The 23,945-nt window shown below is 48.0% G+C and overlaps 1 protein-coding gene across 1 annotated transcript in view; it reads right to left on the bottom strand.

The window, feature by feature from the left end:
- si:ch211-126j24.1 (phosphofurin acidic cluster sorting protein 2) overlaps positions 1-23,945 on the bottom strand; it is a gene marked incomplete at its 3' end in the record, with an annotated part of 536,875 nt that overhangs the window by 229,227 nt on the left and 283,703 nt on the right. The window contains exon 5 of the mRNA XM_067977559.1: positions 16,656-16,818. Coding sequence (XP_067833660.1) covers positions 16,656-16,818 — 163 coding nt within the window. The remainder of the gene's footprint in view (positions 1-16,655; positions 16,819-23,945) is intronic.

A 23,945-nucleotide genomic window follows, 5' to 3' on the forward strand; every position in this document is an offset into this window, starting at 1 on the left:
GAATTACTCCCTGTGTAAGTGCAGGGTGAATTACTCCCTGTGTAAGTGCTGGGTGAATTACTCCCTGTGTAAGTGCGGGGTGAATTACTCCCTGTGTAAGTGCGGGGTGAATTACTCCCTGTGTAAGTGCGTGGTGAATTACTCCCTGTGTAAGTGCAGGGTGAATTACTCCCTGTGGAAGTGCGGGGTGAATTACTCCCTGTGTAAGTGCAGGGTGAATTACTCCCTGTGAAAGTGCAGGGTGAATTACTCCCTGTGAAAGTGCAGTGTGAATTACTCCCTGTGTAAGTGCAGGGTGAATTGCTCCCTGTGTAAGTGCAGGGTGAATTACTCCCTGTGTAAGTGCGGGGTGAATTACTCCCTGTGTAAGTGCGGGGTGAATTACTCCCTGTGTAAGTGCGGGGTGAATTACTCCCTGTGAAAGTGCAGAGTGAATTACTCCCTGTGTAAGTGCTGGGTGAATTACTCCCTGTGGAAGTGCAGTGTGAATTACTCCCTGTGTAAGTGCAGGGTGAATTACTCCCTGTGTAAGTGCGGGGTGAATTACTCCCTGTGAAAGTGCAGGGTGAATTACTCCCTGTGAAAGTGCAGGGTGAATTACTCCCTGTGTAAGTGCAGGGTGAATTACTCCCTGTGAAAGTGCAGGGTGAATTACTCCCTGTGTAAGTGCGGGGTGAATTACTCCCTGTGAAAGTGCGGGGTGAATTACTCCCTGTGTAAGTGCTGGGTGAATTACTCCCTGTGAAAGTGCAGGGTGAATTACTCCCTGTGAAAGTGCAGGGTGAATTACTCCCTGTGAAAGTACGGGGTGAATTACTCCCTGTGAAAGTGCGGGGTGAATTACTCCCTGTGAAAGTGCAGGGTGAATTACTCCCTGTGAAAGTACGGGGTGAATTACTCCCTGTGAAAGTGCAGGGTGAATTACTCCCTGTGAAAGTACGGGGTGAATTACTCCCTGTGAAAGTGCGGGGTGAATTACTCCCTGTGAAAGTGCAGGGTGAATTACTCCCTGTGAAAGTACGGGGTGAATTACTCGCTGTGAAAGTGCAGGGTGAATTACTCCCTGTGTAAGTGCAGGGTGAATTAATCCCTGTGAAAGTACGGGGTGAATTACTCCCTGTGAAAGTGCAGGGTGAATTACTCCCTGTGAAAGTACGGGGTGAATTACTCCCTGTGAAAGTACGGGGTGAATTACTCCCTGTGAAAGTGCGGGGTGAATTACTCCCTGTGTAAGTGCGGGGTGAATTACTCCCTGTGTAAGTGCAGGGTGAATTACTCCCTGTGTAAGTGCTGGGTGAATTACTCCCTGTGTAAGTGCGGGGTGAATTACTCCCTGTGTAAGTGCGGGGTGAATTACTCCCTGTGTAAGTGCGTGGTGAATTACTCCCTGTGTAAGTGCAGGGTGAATTACTCCCTGTGGAAGTGCGGGGTGAATTACTCCCTGTGTAAGTGCAGGGTGAATTACTCCCTGTGAAAGTGCAGGGTGAATTACTCCCTGTGAAAGTGCAGTGTGAATTACTCCCTGTGTAAGTGCAGGGTGAATTGCTCCCTGTGTAAGTGCAGGGTGAATTACTCCCTGTGTAAGTGCGGGGTGAATTACTCCCTGTGTAAGTGCGGGGTGAATTACTCCCTGTGTAAGTGCGGGGTGAATTACTCCCTGTGAAAGTGCAGAGTGAATTACTCCCTGTGTAAGTGCTGGGTGAATTACTCCCTGTGGAAGTGCAGTGTGAATTACTCCCTGTGTAAGTGCAGGGTGAATTACTCCCTGTGTAAGTGCGGGGTGAATTACTCCCTGTGAAAGTGCAGGGTGAATTACTCCCTGTGAAAGTGCAGGGTGAATTACTCCCTGTGTAAGTGCGGGGTGAATTACTCCCTGTGAAAGTGCGGGGTGAATTACTCCCAGTGAAAGTGCAGGGTGAATTACTCCCTGTGAAAGTACGGGGTGAATTCCTCCCTGTGAAAGTGCGGGGTGAATTACTCCCTGTGAAAGTGCAGGGTGAATTACTCCCTGTGAAAGTACGGGGTGAATTACTCCCTGTGAAAGTGCAGGGTGAATTACTCCCTGTGAAAGTACGGGGTGAATTACTCCCTGTGAAAGTGCGGGGTGAATTACTCCCTGTGAAAGTGCAGGGTGAATTACTCCCTGTGAAAGTACGGGGTGAATTACTCCCTGTGAAAGTGCAGGGTGAATTACTCCCTGTGTAAGTGCAGGGTGAATTACTACCTGGGTAAGTGCAGGGTGAATTACTCCCTGTGAAAGTGCAGGGTGAATTACTCCCTGTGTAAGTGCAGGGTGAATTACTCCCTGTGAAAGTACGGGGTGAATTACTCCCTGTGTAAATGCAGGGTGAATTACTCCCTGTGAAAGTGCAGGGTGAATTACTCCCTGTGTAAGTGCTGGGTGAATTACTCCCTGTGAAAGTACAGGGTGAATTACTCCCTGTGAAAGTGCAGGGTGAATTACTCCCTGTGTAAGTGCAGGGTGAATTACTCCCTGTGTAAGTGCGGGGTGAATTACTCCCTGTGTAAGTGCAGGGTGAATTACTCCCTGTGAAAGTGCAGGGTGAATTACTCCCTGTGTAAGTGCGGGGTGAATTACTCCCTGTGTAAGTGCAGGGTGAATTACTCCCTGTGAAAGTGCGGGGTGAATTACTCCCTGTGTAAGTGCGGGGTGAATTACTCCCTGTGTAAGTGCAGGGTGAATTACTCCCTGTGTAAGTGCGGGGTGAATTACTCCCTGTGTAAGTGCGGGGTGAATTACTCCCTGTGTAAGTGCAGGGTGAATTACTCCCTGTGAAAGTGCGGGGTGAATTACTCCCTGTGTAAGTGCAGGGTGAATTACTCCCTGTGTAAGTGCGGGGTGAATTACTCCCTGTGTAAGTGCAGGGTGAATTACTCCCTGTGTAAGTGCAGGGTGAATTACTCCCTGTGAAAGTACGGGGTGAATTACTCCCTGTGAAAGTGCAGGGTGAATTACTCCCTGTGTAAGTGCAGGGTGAATTACTCCCTGTGAAAGTACGGGGTGAATTACTCCCTGTGTAAGTGCGGGGTGAATTACTCCCTGTGTAAGTGCGGGGTAAATTACTCCCTGTGAAAGTGCAGGGTGAATTAATCCCTGTGAAAGTACGGGGTGAATTACTCCCTGTGAAAGTACGGGGTGAATTACTCCCTGTGAAAGTGCGGGGTGAATTACTCCCTGTGTAAGTGCGGGGTGAATTACTCCCTGTGTAAGTGCAGGGTGAATTACTCCCTGTGTAAGTGCTGGGTGAATTACTCCCTGTGTAAGTGCGGGGTGAATTACTCCCTGTGTAAGTGCGGGGTGAATTACTCCCTGTGAAAGTGCAGGGTGAATTAATCCCTGTGAAAGTACGGGGTGAATTACTCCCTGTGAAAGTACGGGGTGAATTACTCCCTGTGAAAGTACGGGGTGAATTACTCCCTGTGAAAGTACGGGGTGAATTACTCCCTGTGAAAGTGCAGGGTGAATTACTCCCTGTGTAAGTGCGGGGTGAATTACTCCCTGTGTAAGTGCAGGGTGAATTACTCCCTGTGTAAGTGCTGGGTGAATTACTCCCTGTGTAAGTGCAGGGTGAATTACTCCCTGTGTAAGTGCAGGGTGAATTACTCCCTGTGAAAGTGCGGGGTGAATTACTCCCTGTGTAAGTGCAGGGTGAATTACTCCCTGTGTAAGTGCGGGGTGAATTACTCCCTGTGAAAGTGCAGGGTGAATTACTCCCTGTGAAAGTGCAGGGTGAATTTCTCCCTGTGTAAGTGCAGGGTGAATTACTCCCTGTGTAAGTGCGGGGTGAATTACTCCCTGTGAAAGTGCAGGGTGAATTACTCCCTGTGTAAGTGCAGGGTGAATTACTCCCTGTGAAAGTACGGGGTGAATTACTCCCTGTGAAAGTACGGGGTGAATTACTCCCTGTGAAAGTGCAGGGTGAATTACTCCCTGTGAAAGTGCAGGGTGAATTACTCCCTGTGTAAGTGCAGGGTGAATTACTCCCTGTGTAAGTGCTGGGTGAATTACTCCCTGTGTAAGTGCGGGGTGAATTACTCCCTGTGTAAGTGCGGGGTGAATTACTCCCTGTGTAAGTGCGTGGTGAATTACTCCCTGTGTAAGTGCAGGGTGAATTACTCCCTGTGGAAGTGCGGGGTGAATTACTCCCTGTGTAAGTGCAGGGTGAATTACTCCCTGTGAAAGTGCAGGGTGAATTACTCCCTGTGAAAGTGCAGTGTGAATTACTCCCTGTGTAAGTGCAGGGTGAATTGCTCCCTGTGTAAGTGCAGGGTGAATTACTCCCTGTGTAAGTGCGGGGTGAATTACTCCCTGTGTAAGTGCGGGGTGAATTACTCCCTGTGTAAGTGCGGGGTGAATTACTCCCTGTGAAAGTGCAGAGTGAATTACTCCCTGTGTAAGTGCTGGGTGAATTACTCCCTGTGGAAGTGCAGTGTGAATTACTCCCTGTGTAAGTGCAGGGTGAATTACTCCCTGTGTAAGTGCGGGGTGAATTACTCCCTGTGAAAGTGCAGGGTGAATTACTCCCTGTGAAAGTGCAGGGTGAATTACTCCCTGTGTAAGTGCGGGGTGAATTACTCCCTGTGAAAGTGCGGGGTGAATTACTCCCTGTGAAAGTGCAGGGTGAATTACTCCCTGTGAAAGTACGGGGTGAATTACTCCCTGTGAAAGTGCGGGGTGAATTACTCCCTGTGAAAGTGCAGGGTGAATTACTCCCTGTGAAAGTACGGGGTGAATTACTCCCTGTGAAAGTGCAGGGTGAATTACTCCCTGTGAAAGTACGGGGTGAATTACTCCCTGTGAAAGTGCGGGGTGAATTACTCCCTGTGAAAGTGCAGGGTGAATTACTCCCTGTGAAAGTACGGGGTGAATTACTCCCTGTGAAAGTGCAGGGTGAATTACTCCCTGTGTAAGTGCAGGGTGAATTACTACCTGGGTAAGTGCAGGGTGAATTACTCCCTGTGAAAGTGCAGGGTGAATTACTCCCTGTGTAAGTGCAGGGTGAATTACTCCCTGTGAAAGTACGGGGTGAATTACTCCCTGTGTAAATGCAGGGTGAATTACTCCCTGTGAAAGTGCAGGGTGAATTACTCCCTGTGTAAGTGCTGGGTGAATTACTCCCTGTGAAAGTACAGGGTGAATTACTCCCTGTGAAAGTGCAGGGTGAATTACTCCCTGTGTAAGTGCAGGGTGAATTACTCCCTGTGTAAGTGCGGGGTGAATTACTCCCTGTGTAAGTGCGGGGTGAATTACTCCCTGTGTAAGTGCAGGGTGAATTACTCCCTGTGAAAGTGCAGGGTGAATTACTCCCTGTGTAAGTGCGGGGTGAATTACTCCCTGTGTAAGTGCAGGGTGAATTACTCCCTGTGAAAGTGCGGGGTGAATTACTCCCTGTGTAAGTGCGGGGTGAATTACTCCCTGTGTAAGTGCAGGGTGAATTACTCCCTGTGTAAGTGCGGGGTGAATTACTCCCTGTGTAAGTGCGGGGTGAATTACTCCCTGTGTAAGTGCAGGGTGAATTACTCCCTGTGAAAGTGCGGGGTGAATTACTCCCTGTGTAAGTGCAGGGTGAATTACTCCCTGTGTAAGTGCGGGGTGAATTACTCCCTGTGTAAGTGCAGGGTGAATTACTCCCTGTGTAAGTGCAGGGTGAATTACTCCCTGTGAAAGTACGGGGTGAATTACTCCCTGTGAAAGTGCAGGGTGAATTACTCCCTGTGTAAGTGCAGGGTGAATTACTCCCTGTGAAAGTACGGGGTGAATTACTCCCTGTGTAAGTGCGGGGTGAATTACTCCCTGTGTAAGTGCGGGGTAAATTACTCCCTGTGAAAGTGCAGGGTGAATTACTCCCTGTGAAAGTGCAGGGTGAATTACTCCCTGTGTAAGTGCAGGGTGAATTACTCCCTGTGTAAGTGCGGGGTGAATTACTCCCTGTGTAAGTGCGGGGTGAATTACTCCCTGTGAAAGTGCAGGGTGAATTACTCCCTGTGAAAGTACGGGGTGAATTACTCCCTGTGAAAGTGCGGGGTGAATTACTCCCTGTGAAAGTGCAGGGTGAATTACTCCCTGTGAAAGTACGGGGTGAATTACTCCCTGTGAAAGTGCAGGGTGAATTACTCCCTGTGAAAGTACGGGGTGAATTACTCCCTGTGAAAGTGCGGGGTGAATTACTCCCTGTGAAAGTGCAGGGTGAATTACTCCCTGTGAAAGTACGGGGTGAATTACTCCCTGTGAAAGTGCAGGGTGAATTACTCCCTGTGTAAGTGCAGGGTGAATTACTACCTGGGTAAGTGCAGGGTGAATTACTCCCTGTGAAAGTGCAGGGTGAATTACTCCCTGTGTAAGTGCAGGGTGAATTACTCCCTGTGAAAGTACGGGGTGAATTACTCCCTGTGTAAATGCAGGGTGAATTACTCCCTGTGAAAGTACAGGGTGAATTACTCCCTGTGAAAGTGCAGGGTGAATTACTCCCTGTGTAAGTGCAGGGTGAATTACTCCCTGTGTAAGTGCGGGGTGAATTACTCCCTGTGTAAGTGCAGGGTGAATTACTCCCTGTGTAAGTGCGGGGTGAATTACTCCCTGTGTAAGTGCGGGGTGAATTACTCCCTGTGAAAGTGCAGGGTGAATTACTCCCTGTGAAAGTACGGGGTGAATTACTCCCTGTGAAAGTGCAGGGTGAATTACTCCCTGTGTAAGTGCAGGGTGAATTACTCCCTGTGTAAGTGCAGGGTGAATTACTCCCTGTGTAAGTGCAGGGTGAATTACTCCCTGTGAAAGTACGGGGTGAATTACTCCCTGTGTAAGTGCAGGGTGAATTACTCCCTGTGTAAGTGCAGGGTGAATTACTCCCTGTGAAGGTGTGGGGTGAATTACTCCCTGTGAAAGTGCAGGGTGAATTACTCCCTGTGTAAGTGCAGGGTGAATTACTCCCTGAGTAAGTGCGGGGTGAATTACTCCCTGTGTAAGTGCGGGGTGAATTACTCCCTGTGAAAGTGCAGGGTGAATTACTCCCTGTGAAAGTGCAGGGTGAATTACTCCCTGTGTAAGTGCAGGGTGAATTACTCCCTGTGTAAGTGCGGGGTGAATTACTCCCTGTGAAAGTGCAGGGTGAATTACTCCCTGTGAAAGTACGGGGTGAATTACTCCCTGTGAAAGTACGGGGTGAATTACTCCCTGTGAAAGTGCGGGGTGAATTACTCCCTGTGAAAGTACAGGGTGAATTACTCCCTGTGAAAGTATGGGGTGAATTACTCCCTGTGAAAGTGCGGGGTGAATTACTCCCTGTGAAAGTACGGGGTGAATTACTCCCTGTGAAAGTACGGGGTGAATTACTCCCTGTGAAAGTACGGGGTGAATTACTCCCTGTGTAAGTGCGGGGTGAATTACTCCCTGTGTAAGTGCAGGGTGAATTACTCCCTGTGAAAGTGCAGGGTGAATTACTCCCTGTGAAAGTACGGGGTGAATTACTCCCTGTGAAAGTACGGGGTGAATTACTCCCTGTGAAAGTGCAGGGTGAATTACTCCCTGTGTAAGTGCAGGGTGAATTACTCCCTGTGTAAGTGCAGGGTGAATTACTCCCTGTGTAAGTGCGGGGTGAATTACTCCCTGTGTCAGTGCGGGGTGAATTACTCCCTGTGTAAGTGCGGGGTGAATTACTCCCTGTGAAAGTGCGGGGTGAATTACTCCCTGTGAAAGTACGGGGTGAATTACTCCCTGTGAAAGTACGGGGTGAATTACTCCCTGTGAAAGTGCAGGGTGAATTACTCCCTGTGTAAGTGCAGGGTGAATTACTCCCTGTGAAAGTGCGGGGTGAATTACTCCCTGTGTAAGTGCAGGGTGAATTACTCCCTGTGAAAGTACGGGGTGAATTACTCCCTGTGTAAATGCAGGGTGAATTACTCCCTGTGAAAGTGCAGGGTGAATTACTCCCTGTGTAAGTGCAGGGTGAATTACTCCCTGTGTAAGTGCGGGGTGAATTACTCCCTGTGAAAGTGCAGGGTGAATTACTCCCTGTGAAAGTGCAGGGTGAATTACTCCCTGTGTAAGTGCAGGGTGAATTACTCCCTGTGAAAGTACGGGGTGAATTACTCCCTGTGTAAGTGCGGGGTGAATTACTCCCTGTGAAAGTGCAGGGTGAATTACTCCCTGTGTAAGTGCAGGGTGAATTACTCCCTGTGAAAGTACGGGGTGAATTACTCCCTGTGTAAGTGCGGGGTGAATTACTCCCTGTGTAAGTGCGGGGTGAATTACTCCCTGTGAAAGTGCAGGGTGAATTACTCCCTGTGAAAGTGCAGGGTGAATTACTCCCTGTGTAAGTGCAGGGTGAATTACTCCCTGTGTAAGTGCGGGGTGAATTACTCCCTGTGTAAGTGCGGGGTGAATTACTCCCTGTGAAAGTGCAGGGTGAATTACTCCCTGTGAAAGTACGGGGTGAATTACTCCCTGTGAAAGTACGGGGTGAATTACTCCCTGTGAAAGTGCAGGGTGAATTACTCCCTGTGTAAGTGCGGGGTGAATTACTCCCTGTGTAAGTGCAGGGTGAATTACTCCCTGTGTAAGTGCTGGGTGAATTACTCCCTGTGTAAGTGCAGGGTGAATTACTCCCTGTGTAAGTGCAGGGTGAATTACTCCCTGTGAAAGTGCGGGGTGAATTACTCCCTGTGTAAGTGCAGGGTGAATTACTCCCTGTGTAAGTGCGGGGTGAATTACTCCCTGTGAAAGTGCAGGGTGAATTACTCCCTGTGAAAGTGCAGGGTGAATTTCTCCCTGTGTAAGTGCAGGGTGAATTACTCCCTGTGTAAGTGCGGGGTGAATTACTCCCTGTGAAAGTGCAGGGTGAATTACTCCCTGTGAAAGTACGGGGTGAATTACTCCCTGTGAAAGTACGGGGTGAATTACTCCCTGTGAAAGTGCAGGGTGAATTACTCCCTGTGAAAGTGCAGGGTGAATTACTCCCTGTGTCAGTGCAGGGTGAATTACTCCCTGTGAAAGTACGGGGTGAATTACTCCCTGTGAAAGTGCGGGGTGAATTACTCCCTGTGAAAGTGCAGGGTGAATTACTCCCTGTGTAAGTGCAGGGTGAATTCCTCCCTGAGTAAGTGCGGGGTGAATTACTCCCTGTGTAAGTGCGGGGTGAATTACTCCCTGTGAAAGTGCAGGGTGAATTACTCCCTGTGTAAGTGCAGGGTGAATTACTCCCTGTGTAAGTGCGGGGTGAATTACTCCCTGTGAAAGTGCAGGGTGAATTACTCCCTGTGAAAGTACGGGGTGAATTACTCCCTGTGAAAGTGCAGGGTGAATTACTCCCTGTGTAAGTGCAGGGTGAATTACTCCCTGTGAAAGTGCGGGGTGAATTACTCCCTGTGAAAGTACAGGGTGAATTACTCCCTGTGAAAGTACGGGGTGAATTACTCCCTGTGAAAGTGCGGGGTGAATTACTCCCTGTGAAAGTACGGGGTGAATTACTCCCTGTGAAAGTACGGGGTGAATTACTCCCTGTGAAAGTACGGGGTGAATTACTCCCTGTGTAAGTGCGGGGTGAATTACTCCCTGTGTAAGTGCAGGGTGAATTACTCCCTGTGAAAGTGCAGGGTGAATTACTCCCTGTGAAAGTACGGGGTGAATTACTCCCTGTGAAAGTACGGGGTGAATTACTCCCTGTGAAAGTGCAGGGTGAATTACTCCCTGTGTAAGTGCAGGGTGAATTACTCCCTGTGTAAGTGCAGGGTGAATTACTCCCTGTGTCAGTGCGGGGTGAATTACTCCCTGTGTAAGTGCGGGGTGAATTACTCCCTGTGTAAGTGCGGGGTGAATTACTCCCTGTGAAAGTGCGGGGTGAATTACTCCCTGTGAAAGTACGGGGTGAATTACTCCCTGTGAAAGTACGGGGTGAATTACTCCCTGTGAAAGTGCAGGGTGAATTACTCCCTGTGTAAGTGCAGGGTGAATTACTCCCTGTGAAAGTGCGGGGTGAATTACTCCCTGTGTAAGTGCAGGGTGAATTACTCCCTGTGAAAGTACGGGGTGAATTACTCCCTGTGTAAATGCAGGGTGAATTACTCCCTGTGAAAGTGCAGGGTGAATTACTCCCTGTGTAAGTGCAGGGTGAATTACTCCCTGTGAAAGTGCAGGGTGAATTACTCCCTGTGTAAGTGCAGGGTGAATTACTCCCTGTGTAAGTGCGGGGTGAATTACTCCCTGTGAAAGTACGGGGTGAATTACTCCCTGTGTAAGTGCGGGGTGAATTACTCCCTGTGAAAGTACGGGGTGAATTACTCCCTGTGAAAGTGCAGGGTGAATTACTCCCTGTGTAAGTGCAGGGTGAATTACTCCCTGTGAAAGTACGGGGTGAATTACTCCCTGTGAAAGTACGGGGTGAATTACTCCCTGTGAAAGTGCAGGGTGAATTACTCCCTGTGTAAGTGCAGGGTGAATTACTCCCTGTGAAAGTACGGGGTGAATTACTCCCTGTGAAAGTGCAGGGTGAATTACTCCCTGTGTAAGTGCAGGGTGAATTACTCCCTGTGAAAGTGCAGGGTGAATTACTCCCTGTGAAAGTGCGGGGTGAATTACTCCCTGTGTAAGTGCAGGGTGAATTACTCCCTGTGTAAGTGCAGGGTGAATTACTCCCTGTGAAAGTACGGGGTGAATTACTCCCTGTGAAACTGCAGGGTGAATTACTCCCTGTGTAAGTGCAGGGTGAATTACTCCCTGTGAAAGTGCGGGGTGAATTACTCCCTGTGTAAGTGCAGGGTGAATTACTCCCTGTGTCAATGCAGGGTGAATTACTCCCTGTGAAAGTGCAGGGTGAATTACTCCCTGTGTAAGTGCAGGGTGAATTACTCCCTGTGAAAGTACGGGGTGAATTACTCCCTGTGCAAGTGCGGGGTGAATTACTCCCTGTGAAAGTGCAGGGTGAATTACTCCCTGTGTAAGTGCAGGGTGAATTACTCCCTGTGAAAGTACGGGGTGAATTACTCCCTGTGTAAGTGCGGGGTGAATTACTCCCTGTGTAAGTGCGGGGTGAATTACTCCCTGTGAAAGTGCAGGGTGAATTACTCCCTGTGAAAGTGCAGGGTGAATTACTCCCTGTGTAAGTGCAGGGTGAATTACTCCCTGTGTAAGTGCGGGGTGAATTACTCCCTGTGTAAGTGCGGGGTGAATTACTCCCTGTGAAAGTGCAGGGTGAATTACTCCCTGTGAAAGTACGGGGTGAATTACTCCCTGTGAAAGTACGGGGTGAATTACTCCCTGTGAAAGTGCAGGGTGAATTACTCCCTGTGTAAGTGCGGGGTGAATTACTCCCTGTGTAAGTGCAGGGTGAATTACTCCCTGTGTAAGTGCTGGGTGAATTACTCCCTGTGTAAGTGCAGGGTGAATTACTCCCTGTGTAAGTGCAGGGTGAATTACTCCCTGTGAAAGTGCGGGGTGAATTACTCCCTGTGTAAGTGCAGGGTGAATTACTCCCTGTGTAAGTGCGGGGTGAATTACTCCCTGTGAAAGTGCAGGGTGAATTACTCCCTGTGAAAGTGCAGGGTGAATTTCTCCCTGTGTAAGTGCAGGGTGAATTACTCCCTGTGTAAGTGCGGGGTGAATTACTCCCTGTGAAAGTGCAGGGTGAATTACTCCCTGTGAAAGTACGGGGTGAATTACTCCCTGTGAAAGTACGGGGTGAATTACTCCCTGTGAAAGTGCAGGGTGAATTACTCCCTGTGAAAGTGCAGGGTGAATTACTCCCTGTGTAAGTGCAGGGTGAATTACTCCCTGTGTAAGTGCAGGGTGAATTACTCCCTGTGAAAGTACGGGGTGAATTACTCCCTGTGAAAGTGCGGGGTGAATTACTCCCTGTGAAAGTGCAGGGTGAATTACTCCATGTGAAAGTGCAGGGTGAATTACTCCCTGTGTTAGTGCGGGGTGAATTACTCCCTGTGTAAGTGCAGGGTGAATTACTCCCTGTGAAAGTGCAGGGTGAATTACTCCCTGTGAAAGTGCAGGGTGAATTACTCCCTGTGTAAGTGCAGTGTGAATTACTCCCTGTGTAAGTGCGGGGTGAATTACTCCCTGTGGAAGTGCAGGGTGAATTACTCCCTGTGTAAGTGCAGGGTGAATTACTCCCTGTGAAAGTGCGGGGTGAATTACTCCCTGTGAAAGTGCAGGGTGAATTACTCCCTGTGTAAGTGCAGGGTGAATTACTCCCTGTGAAAGTACGGGGTGAATTACTCCCTGTGTAAGTGCAGGGTGAATTACTCCCTGTGAAAGTACGGGGTGAATTACTCCCTGTGCAAGTGCGGGGTGAATTACTCCCTGTGTAAGTGCGGGGTGAATTACTCCCTGTGAAAGTGCAGGGTGAATTACTCCCTGTGAAAGTGCAGGGTGAATTACTCCCTGTGTAAGTGCAGGGTGAATTACTCCCTGTGTAAGTGCGGGGTGAATTACTCCCTGTGTAAGTGCGGGGTGAATTACTCCCTGTGAAAGTGCAGGGTGAATTACTCCCTGTGAAAGTACGGGGTGAATTACTCCCTGTGAAAGTACGGGGTGAATTACTCCCTGTGAAAGTGCAGGGTGAATTACTCCCTGTGTAAGTGCGGGGTGAATTACTCCCTGTGAAAGTGCAGGGTGAATTACTCCCTGTGTAAGTGCAGGGTGAATTACTCCCTGTGAAAGTACGGGGTGAATTACTCCCTGTGAAAGTGCGGGGTGAATTACTCCCTGTGAAAGTGCAGGGTGAATTACTCCATGTGAAAGTGCAGGGTGAATTACTCCCTGTGTAAGTGCGGGGTGAATTACTCCCTGTGTAAGTGCAGGGTGAATTACTCCCTGTGAAAGTGCAGGGTGAATTACTCCCTGTGAAAGTGCAGGGTGAATTACTCCCTGTGTAAGTGCAGTGTGAATTACTCCCTGTGAAAGTGCGGGGTGAATTACTCCCTGTGGAAGTGCAGGGTGAATTACTCCCTGTGTAAGTGCAGGGTGAATTACTCCCTGTGAAAGTGCGGGGTGAATTACTCCCTGTGAAAGTGCAGGGTGAATTACTCCCTGTGTAAGTGCAGGGTGAATTACTCCCTGTGAAAGTACGGGGTGAATTACTCCCTGTGTAAGTGCAGGGTGAATTACTCCCTGTGAAAGTACGGGGTGAATTACTCCCTGTGTAAGTGCGGGGTGAATTACTCCCTGTGTAAGTGCGGGGTGAATTACTCCCTGTGAAAGTGCAGGGTGAATTACTCCCTGTGAAAGTGCAGGGTGAATTACTCCCTGTGTAAGTGCAGGGTGAATTACTCCCTGTGTAAGTGCGGGGTGAATTACTCCCTGTGTAAGTGCGGGGTGAATTACTCCCTGTGAAAGTGCAGGGTGAATTACTCCCTGTGAAAGTACGGGGTGAATTACTCCCTGTGAAAGTACGGGGTGAATTCCTCCCTGTGAAAGTGCAGGGTGAATTACTCCCTGTGTAAGTGCGGGGTGAATTACTCCCTGTGTAAGTGCAGGGTGAATTACTCCCTGTGTAAGTGCTGGGTGAATTACTCCCTGTGTAAGTGCGGGGTGAATTACTCCCTGTGTAAGTGCGGGGTGAATTACTCCCTGTGTAAGTGCGGGGTGAATTACTCCCTGTGTAAGTGCAGGGTGAATTACTGCCTGTGAAAGTGCGGGGTGAATTACTCCCTGTGTAAGTGCAGGGTGAATTACTCCCTGTGAAAGTGCAGGGTGAATTACTCCCTGTGAAAGTGCAGTGTGAATTACTCCCTGTGTAAGTGCAGGGTGAATTGCTCCCTGTGTAAGTGCAGGGTGAATTACTCCCTGTGTAAGTGCGGGGTGAATTACTCCCTGTGTAAGTGCGGGGTGAATTACTCCCTGTGTAAGTGCGGGGTGAATTACTCCCTGTGAAAGTGCAGAGTGAATTACTCCCTGTGTAAGTGCTGGGTGAATTACTCCCTGTGGAAGTGCAGTGTGAATTACTCCCTGTGTAAGTGCAGGGTGAATTACTCCCTGTGTAAGTGCGGGGTGAATTACTCCCTGTGAAAGTGCAGGGTGAATTACTCCCTGTGAAAGTGCAGGGTGAATTACTCCCTGTGTAAGTGCGGGGTGAATTACTCCCTGTGAAAGTGCGGGGTGAATTACTCCCTGTGAAAGTGCAGGGTGAATTACTCCCTGTGAAAGTACGGGGTGAATTACTCCCTGTGAAAGTGCGGGGTGAATTACTCCCTGTGAAAGTGCAGGGTGAATTACTCCCTGTGAAAGTACGGGGTGAATTACTCCCTGTGAAAGTGCAGGGTGAATTACTCCCTGTGAAAGTACGGGGTGAATTACTCCCTGTGAAAGTGCGGGGTGAATTACTCCCTGTGAAAGTGCAGGGTGAATTACTCCCTGTGAAAGTACGGGGTGAATTACTCCCTGTGAAAGTGCAGGGTGAATTACTCCCTGTGTAAGTGCAGGGTGAATTACTACCTGGGTAAGTGCAGGGTGAATTACTCCCTGTGAAAGTGCAGGGTGAATTACTCCCTGTGTAAGTGCAGGGTGAATTACTCCCTGTGAAAGTACGGGGTGAATTACTCCCTGTGAAAGTACGGGGTGAATTACTCCCTGTGTAAGTGCGGGGTGAATTACTCCCTGTGAAAGTGCAGGGTGAATTACTCCCTGTGTAAGTGCAGGGTGAATTACTCCCTGTGAAAGTACGGGGTGAATTACTCCCTGTGTAAGTGCGGGGTGAATTACTCCCTGTGTAAGTGCGGGGTGAATTACTCCCTGTGAAAGTGCAGGGTGAATTACTCCCTGTGAAAGTGCAGGGTGAATTACTCCCTGTGTAAGTGCAGGGTGAATTACTCCCTGTGAAAGTGCAGGGTGAATTACTCCCTGTGTAAGTGCAGGGTGAATTACTCCCTGTGAAAGTACGGGGTGAATTACTCCCTGTGTAAGTGCGGGGTGAATTACTCCCTGTGAAAGTGCAGGGTGAATTACTCCCTGTGTAAGTGCAGGGTGAATTACTCCCTGTGAAAGTACGGGGTGAATTACTCCCTGTGTAAGTGCGGGGTGAATTACTCCCTGTGTAAGTGCGGGGTGAATTACTCCCTGTGAAAGTGCAGGGTGAATTACTCCCTGTGTAAGTGCTGGGTGAATTACTCCCTGTGAAAGTACGGGGTGAATTACTCCCTGTGTAAGTGCGGGGTGAATTACTCCCTGTGAAAGTGCAGAGTGAATTACTCCCTGTGTAAGTGCTGGGTGAATTACTCCCTGTGGAAGTGCAGTGTGAATTACTCCCTGTGTAAGTGCAGGGTGAATTACTCCCTGTGTAAGTGCGGGGTGAATTACTCCCTGTGAAAGTGCAGGGTGAATTACTCCCTGTGTAAGTGCAGGGTGAATTACTCCCTGTGAAAGTGCAGGGTGAATTACTCCCTGTATAAGTGCGGGGTGAATTACTCCCTGTGTAAGTGCGGGGTGAATTACTCCCTGTGTAAATACGGGTGTATTACTCCCTGTGTAATTACGGGGTGAATTACTCCCTGTGTAATTACGGGTGTATTACTCCCTGTGTGATTACGGGTGTATTACTCCCTGTGTAATTACGGGTGTATTACTCCCTGTGTAATTACGGGTGTATTACGCCCTGTGTAATTACGGGTGTATTACGCCCTGTGTAATTATGGGTGTATTACTCCCTGTGTAATTACGGGTGTATTACTCCCTGTGTGATTACGGGGTGTATTACTCCCTGTGTAATTACGGGTGTATTACTCCCTGTGTAATTACGGGTGTATTACGCCCTGTGTAATTACAGGTATATTACTCCCTGTGTAATTACGGGTGTATTACTCCCTGTGTGATTACGGGTGTATTACTCCCTGTGTGATTACGGGTGTATTACTCCCTGTGTGATTACGGGTGTATTACTCCCTGTGTAATTACGGGGTGTATTACTCCCTGTGTAATTACGGGTGTATTACTCCCTGTGTAATTACGGGTGTATTACTCCCTGTGTGATTACGGGGTGTATTACTCCCTGTGTAATTACGGGTGTATTACTCCCTGTGTAATTACGGGTGTATTACGCCCTGTGTAATTACAGGTATATTACTCCCTGTGTAATTACGGGTGTATTACTCCCTGTGTGATTACGGGTGTATTACTCCCTGTGTGATTACGGGTGTATTACTCCCTGTGTGATTACGGGTGTATTACTCCCTGTGTAATTACGGGGTGTATTACTCCCTGTGTAATTACGGGTGTATTACTCCCTGTGTAATTACGGGTGTATTACGCCCTGTGTAATTACGGGTGTATTACTCCCTGTGTAATTACGGGTGCATTACGCCCTGTGTAATTACGGGTGTATTACTCCCTGTGTAATTACGGGTGTATTACTCCCTGTGTAATTACGGGTGTATTGCTCCCTGTGTAATTACGGGGTGTATTACTCCCTGTGTGATTACGGGTGTATTACTCCCTGTGTAATTACGGGTGTATTACTCCCTATGTATCTATACAGGGCCGATTGAAGTTCTTTGGTGCAAGTCAGATTGTTATACTGCCCAACAGAAGGGGTTATGTCTCCGAAGCCGCTGCGTTCCACAAACTGCGGTTTATCGAGCCTGGAGAAAGGAACTTTCATCATTACCAAACCTGACCGACCTAACATGATCAATCGGTCTACCTGATGCTTTTGTCTTGGGCCCTGCTTGGACATTCCCATCCTCATGATCGATTGGCTGGCTGGAGAGAGAATAGATGCTGATCTCAGCGACCCGCACTGACACATCCTTCATGTTGGAGTGAAGGCCAAGTACCTGTCCTCCATCAGTGGGATGTTGCATCACCTGGGAAGAAAGGAAAAAGGAAATCAGCAGCAACGACTCACTCATTGTGCCTTTTCAGTGATCGGAAGCTCGACACCGCACCAGTTAAACAGGATAGAAAATATCATACACTGTGTGAAAAAACGCCCCTCCCAATAATCCCCACAGTGACTGATCCCAGAGATTACAGATCCGCCTCAATAATCCCCAGTGACTGATTCCAGAGATTACAGATCCTGCTCAATAATCCCCACAGTGACTGATCCCAGAGATTACAGATCCTCCTCAATAATCCCCACAGTGACTGATCCCAGAGATTACAGATCCTCCTCAATAATCCCCACAGTGACTGATCCCAGAGATTACAGATCCTCCTCAATAATCCCCACAGTGACTGATCCCACAGATTACAGATCCTCCTCAATAATCCCCACAGTGACTGATCCCACAGATTACAGATCCTCCTCAATAATCCCCAGTGACTGATCCCACAGATTACAGATCCTCCTCAATAATCCCCACAGTGACTGATCCCAGAGATTACAGATCCTCCTCAATAATCCCCACAGTGACTGATCCCACAGATTACAGATCCTCCTCAATAATCCCCAGTGACTGATCCCACAGATTAAAGATCCTCCTCAATAATCCCCAGTGACTGATCCCAGAGATTACAGATCCTCCTCAATAATCCCCAGTGACTGATCCCACAGATTACAGATCCTGCTCAATAATCCCCACAGTGACTGATCCCAGAGATTACAGATCCTCCTCAATAATCCCCAGTGACTGATCCCAGAGATTACAGATCCTCCTCAATAATCCCCACAGTGACTGATCCCAGAGATTACAGATCCTCCTCAATAATCCCCACAGTGACTGATCCCACAGATTACAGATCCTCCTCAATAATCCCCACAGTGACTGATCCCAGAGATTACAGATCCTCCTCAATAATCCCCAGTGACTGATCCCACAGATTACAGATCCTCCTCAATAATCCCCACAGTGACTGATCCCACAGATTACAGATCCTCCTCAATAATCCCCAGTGACTGATCCCACAGATTACAGATCCTCCTCAATAATCCCCACAGTGACTGATCCCACAGATTACAGATCCTCCTCAATAATCCCCACAGTGACTGATCCCAGAGATTACAGATCCTCCTCAATAATCCCCACAGTGACTGATCCCACAGATTACAGATCCTCCTCAATAATCCCCACAGTGACTGATCCCACAGATTACAGATCCTCCTCAATAATCCCCACAGTGACTGATCCCACAGATTACAGATCCTCCTCAATAATCCCCACAGTGACTGATCCCACAGATTACAGATCCTCCTCAATAATCACCACAGTGACTGATTCCAGAGATTACAGATCCTCCTCAATAATTCCCACAGTGACTGATCCCAGAGATTACAGATCCTCCTCAATAATCCCCACAGTGACTGATCCCAGAGATTACAGATCCTCCTCAATAATCCCCAGTGACTGATCCCACAGATTACAGATCCTCCTCAATAATCCCCACAGTGACTGATCCCACAGATTACAGATCCTCCTCAATATTCCCCACAGTGACTGATCCCAGAGATTACAGATCCTCCTCAATAATCCCCAGTGACTGATCCCAGAGATTACAGATCCTCCTCAATAATCCCCACAGTGACTGATCGCACAGATTACAGATCCTCCTCAATAATCCCCACAGTGACTGATCCCACAGATTACAGATCCTCCTCAATAATCCCCAGTGACTGATCCCAGAGATTACAGATCCTCCTCAATAATCCCCAGTGACTGATCCCAGAGATTACAGATCCTCCTCAATAATCCCCACAGTGACTGATCCCAGAGATTACAGATCCTCCTCAATAATCCCCAGTGACTGATCCCAGAGATTACAGATCCTCCTCAATAATCCCCACAGTGACTGATCCCAGAGATTACAGATCCTCCTCAATAATCCCCAGTGACTGATCCCAGAGATTACAGATCCTCCTCAATAATCCCCACAGTGACTGATCCCAGAGATTACAGATCCTCCTCAATAATCCCCACGGTGACTGATCTCACAGATTACAGATCCTCCTCAATAATCCCCACAGTGACTGATCCCACAGATTACAGATCCTCCTCAATAATCCCCACAGTGACTGATCCCAGAGATTACAGATCCTCCTCAATAATCCCCACAGTGACTGATCCCACAGATTACAGATCCTCCTCAATAATCCCCAGTGACTGATCCCAGAGATTACAGATCCTCCTCAATAATCCCCACAGTGACTGATCCCACAGATTACAGATCCTCCTCAATAATCCCCACAGTGACAGATCCCACAGATTACAGATCCTCCTCAATAATCCCCAGTGACTGATCCCAGAGATTACAGATCCTCCTCAATAATCCCCACAGTGACTGATCCCACAGATTACAGATCTTCCTCAATAATCCCCACAGTGACTGATCCCACAGATTACAGATCCTCCTCAATAATCCCCACAGTGACTGATCCCAGAGATTACAGATCCTCCTCAATAATCCCCACAGTGACTGATCCCAGAGATTACAGATCCTCCTCAATAATCCCCACAGTGACTGATCCCACAGATTACAGATCCTCCTCAATAATCCCCACAGTGACAGATCCCACAGATTACAGATCCTCCTCAATAATCCCCAGTGACTGATCCCAGAGATTACAGATCCTCCTCAATAATCCCCACAGTGACTGATCCCACAGATTACAGATCTTCCTCAATAATCCCCACAGTGACTGATCCCACAGATTACAGATCCTCCTCAATAATCCCCACAGTGACTGATCCCACAGATTACAGATCCTCCTCAATAATCCCCACAGTGACTGATCCCAGAGATTACAGATCCTCCTCAATAATCCCCACAGTGACTGATCCCACAGATTACAGATCCTCCTCAATAATCCCCAGTGACTGATCCCAGAGATTACAGATCCTCCTCAATAATCCCCACAGTGACTGATCCCACAGATTACAGATCCTCCTCAATAATCCCCACAGTGACAGATCCCACAGATTACAGATCCTCCTCAATAATCCCCAGTGACTGATCCCAGAGATTACAGATCCTCCTCAATAATCCCCACAGTGACTGATCCCAGAGATTACAGATCCTCCTCAATAATCCCCACAGTGACTGATCCCAGAGATTACAGATCCTCCTCAATAATCCCCACAGTGACTGATCCCACAGATTACAGATCCTCCTCAATAATCCCCACAGTGACAGATCCCACAGATTACAGATCCTCCTCAATAATCCCCAGTGACTGATCCCAGAGATTACAGATCCTCCTCAATAATCCCCACAGTGACTGATCCCACAGATTACAGATCTTCCTCAATAATCCCCACAGTGACTGATCCCACAGATTACAGATCCTCCTCAATAATCCCCACAGTGACTGATCCCAGAGATTACAGATCCTCCTCAATAATCCCCAGTGACTGATCCCACAGATTACAGATCCTCCTCAATAATCCCCACAGTGACTGATCCCAGAGATTACAGATCCTCCTCAATAATCCCCACAGTGACTGATCCCAGAGATTACAGATCCTCCTCAATAATCCCCACAGTGACTGATCCCAGAGATTACAGATCCTCCTCAATAATCCCCACAGTGACTGATCCCACAGATTACAGATCCTCCTCAATAATCCCCACAGTGACTGATCCCAGAGATTACAGATCCCCCTCAATAATCCCCACAGTGACTGATCCCAGAGATTACAGATCCTCCTCAATAATCCCCACAGTGACTGATCCCACAGATTACAGATCCTCCTCAATAATCCCCAGTGACTGATCCCACAGATTACAGATCCTCCTCAATAATCCCCAGTGACTGATCCCAGAGATTACAGATCCTCCTCAATAATCCCCACAGTGACTGATCCCACAGATTACAGATCCTCCTCAATAATCCCCACAGTGACTGATCCCACAGATTACAGATCCTCCTCAATAATCCCCACAGTGACTGATCCCAGAGATTACAGATCCTCCTCAATAATCCCCACAGTGACTGATCCCAGAGATTACAGATCTTCCTCAATAATCCCCACAGTGACTGATCCCACAGATTACAGATCCTCCTCAATAATCCCCACAGTGACTGATCCCAGAGATTACAGATCTTCCTCAATAATCCCCACAGTGACTGATCCCAGAGATTACAGATCCTCCTCAATAATCCCCACAGTGACTGATCCCAGAGATTACAGATCCTCCTCAATAATCCCCACAGTGACTGATCCCACAGATTACAGATCCTCCTCAATAATCCCCAGTGACTGATCCCACAGATTACAGATCCTCCTCAATAATCCCCACAGTGACTGATCCCAGAGATTACAGATCCTCCTCAATAATCCCCAGTGACTGATCCCAGAGATTACAGATCCTCCTCAATAATCCCCAGTGACTGATCCCAGAGATTACAGATCCTCCTCAATAATCCCCAGTGACTGATCCCAGAGATTACAGATCCTCCTCAATAATCCCCAGTGACTGGTCCCACAGATTACAGATCCTGCTCAATAATCCCCACAGTGACTGATCCCAGAGATTACAGATCCTCCTCAATAATCCCCACAGTGACTGATCCCACAGATTACAGATCCTCCTCAATAATCCCCAGTGACTGATCCCAGAGATTACAGATCCTCCTCAATAATCCCCACAGTGACTGATCCCAGAGATTACAGATCCTCCTCAATCATCCCCAGTGACTGATCCCACAGATTACAGATCCTGCTCAATAATCCCCACAGTGACTGATCCCACAGATTACAGATCCTCCTCAATAATCCCCACAGTGACTGATCCCACAGATTACAGATCCTCCTCAATAATCCCCAGTGACTGATCCCAGAGATTACAGATCGTCCTCAATAATCCCCAGTGACTGATCCCACAGATTACAGATCCTCCTCAATAATCCCCAGTGACTGATCCCACAGATTACAGATCCTCCTCAATAATCCCCACAGTGACTGATCCCAGAGATTACAGATCCTCCTCAATAATCCCCACAGTGACTGATCCCACAGATTACAGATCCTCCTCAATAATCCCCACAGTGACTGATCCCAGAGATTACAGATCCTCCTCAATAATCCCCACAGTGACTGATCCCACAGATTACAGATCCTCCTCAATAATCCCCACAGTGACTGATCCCACAGATTACAGATCCTCCTCAATAATCCCCACAGTGACTGATCCCACAGATTACAGATCCTCCTCAATAATCCCCACAGTGACTGATCCCACAGATTACAGATCCTCCTCAATAATCCCCAGTGACTGATCCCACAGATTACAGATCCTGCTCAATAATCCCCACAGTGACTGATCCCACAGATTACAGATCCTCCTCAATAATCCCCACAGTGACTGATCCCACAGATTACAGATCCTCCTCAATAATCCACAGTGACTGATCCCAGAGATTACAGATCCTCCTCAATAATCCCCACAGTGACTGATCCCAGAGATTACAGATCCTCCTCAATAATCCCCAGTGACTGATCCCAGAGATTACAGATCCTCCTCAATAATCCCCACAGTGACTGGAGCACAGAGGATGCTCGTGTGGAGCATAAATGCAGGCATAGGCCAGTCAGGCCGATTGGCCTGTTTCTGTGCTTTAGTCTCAGTGTCGGAGGAGTCACAGTCTTAAGAAGTGGTTGTAGTTTGGGAGTGTTGGTTTTGTTGGCACTTCCTGATGAATGTTGCTGTTTAAGGTATTGACAGCTCGATCACGGAGTTATCTCCATTTCTGTGCCTGTTTTCAACTTTTGGGAGTTGGATGATGGCAGGAAAAATGTAAACTTCTCTTTTATGGAGAACTTGGCAGAAGTCTTGGAAAGTGATGGACTTTGTGAGAGAGTTTGAGGGGAGGGGGAAGAGGCAGCAGTGAAATGACTTTATTTTGTCAATCACCCATGATTTAATGAACGTTCTGTGCTCTCCTTACTCTGGCCGCTGGCTCTCCTGTTTCACTTCTTGTTCCTACTCATGCTGTGGGGATGTTAAGTCACACTTTCCTGATCTGTAAACCCTGGTGAGTGAGTGTCTGTGTGCAGGGAAGAGAGACCTTCGGTGATGCCCGACACTTGGAGCCTCCAACCCAGCCTTCTCATCATAACATCAAAACAAAGGAATTCTCATTGAGAAATCTATGCAGAACTTTGAGCAAAGGTGAATAAAACTAGCAGCAAATGTCCTAACTCAATCCCCAACGTACTAAAAATATCGGTCTGCGGTCAAAGGAACACCAATCTTCCGTAGCAGCTCATAAAACGGCCAACCGGAATGATACCGGGGCTAAAAGGATTAAATTATGAAGACAGGTTCCATAGACAAGGCTTGTATTCCCTCAAGTATCGAAGATTAAGGGGTGATCTAATTGAGGTGTTTAAAATGATTAAAGGATTTGATAGCGTAGATAGAGAGAAACTATTTCCTCTGGTAGGTCCCCTGAAGGTAGCAGGACAGGTGGATAAAGTGGTTAAGAAGGCACACGGAATACTTTCCTTTATTAGCCGAGGCATAGAGTATAAGAGCAGGGAGGTTATGCTAGAACTGTATAAAACACTGGTTCGGCCACAGCTAGAGTACTGCGCACAGTTCTGGTCACCACATTACAGGAAGGATGTGATTGCTCTAGAGAGGGTGCAGAGGAGATTTACGAGGACGCTGCCAGGACTGGAGAATTTTAGCTATGAGGAAAGATTGGATAGGCTGGGGTTATTTTCTTTGGAACAGAGGAGGCTGAGGGGTGATTTAATTGAGGTGTATAAAATTATGAGGGGCCCAGATAGAGTGGATAGGAAGGACCTATTTCCCTTAGCAGAGAGGTCAATAACCAGGGGGCATAGATTTAAAGTGATTGTTAGAAGGATTAGAGGGGAGCTGAGGAAAAAAATTTTCACCCAGAGGGTGGTGGGGTCTGGAACTCACTGCTTGAGAGGGTGATAGCAGGCAGAAACCCTCATTGTATTTATGGATGTGCACCTGAAGTGCCATAACCTACAAGACTACCGACCAAGTGCTGGAAAGTGGGATTAGACTGGGTGGCTCA

The sequence above is a fragment of the Heptranchias perlo genome, unplaced genomic scaffold, assembly GCF_035084215.1.
Source record: "Heptranchias perlo isolate sHepPer1 unplaced genomic scaffold, sHepPer1.hap1 HAP1_SCAFFOLD_160, whole genome shotgun sequence".
Classification (NCBI taxonomy): Eukaryota; Metazoa; Chordata; class Chondrichthyes; order Hexanchiformes; family Hexanchidae; genus Heptranchias; species Heptranchias perlo.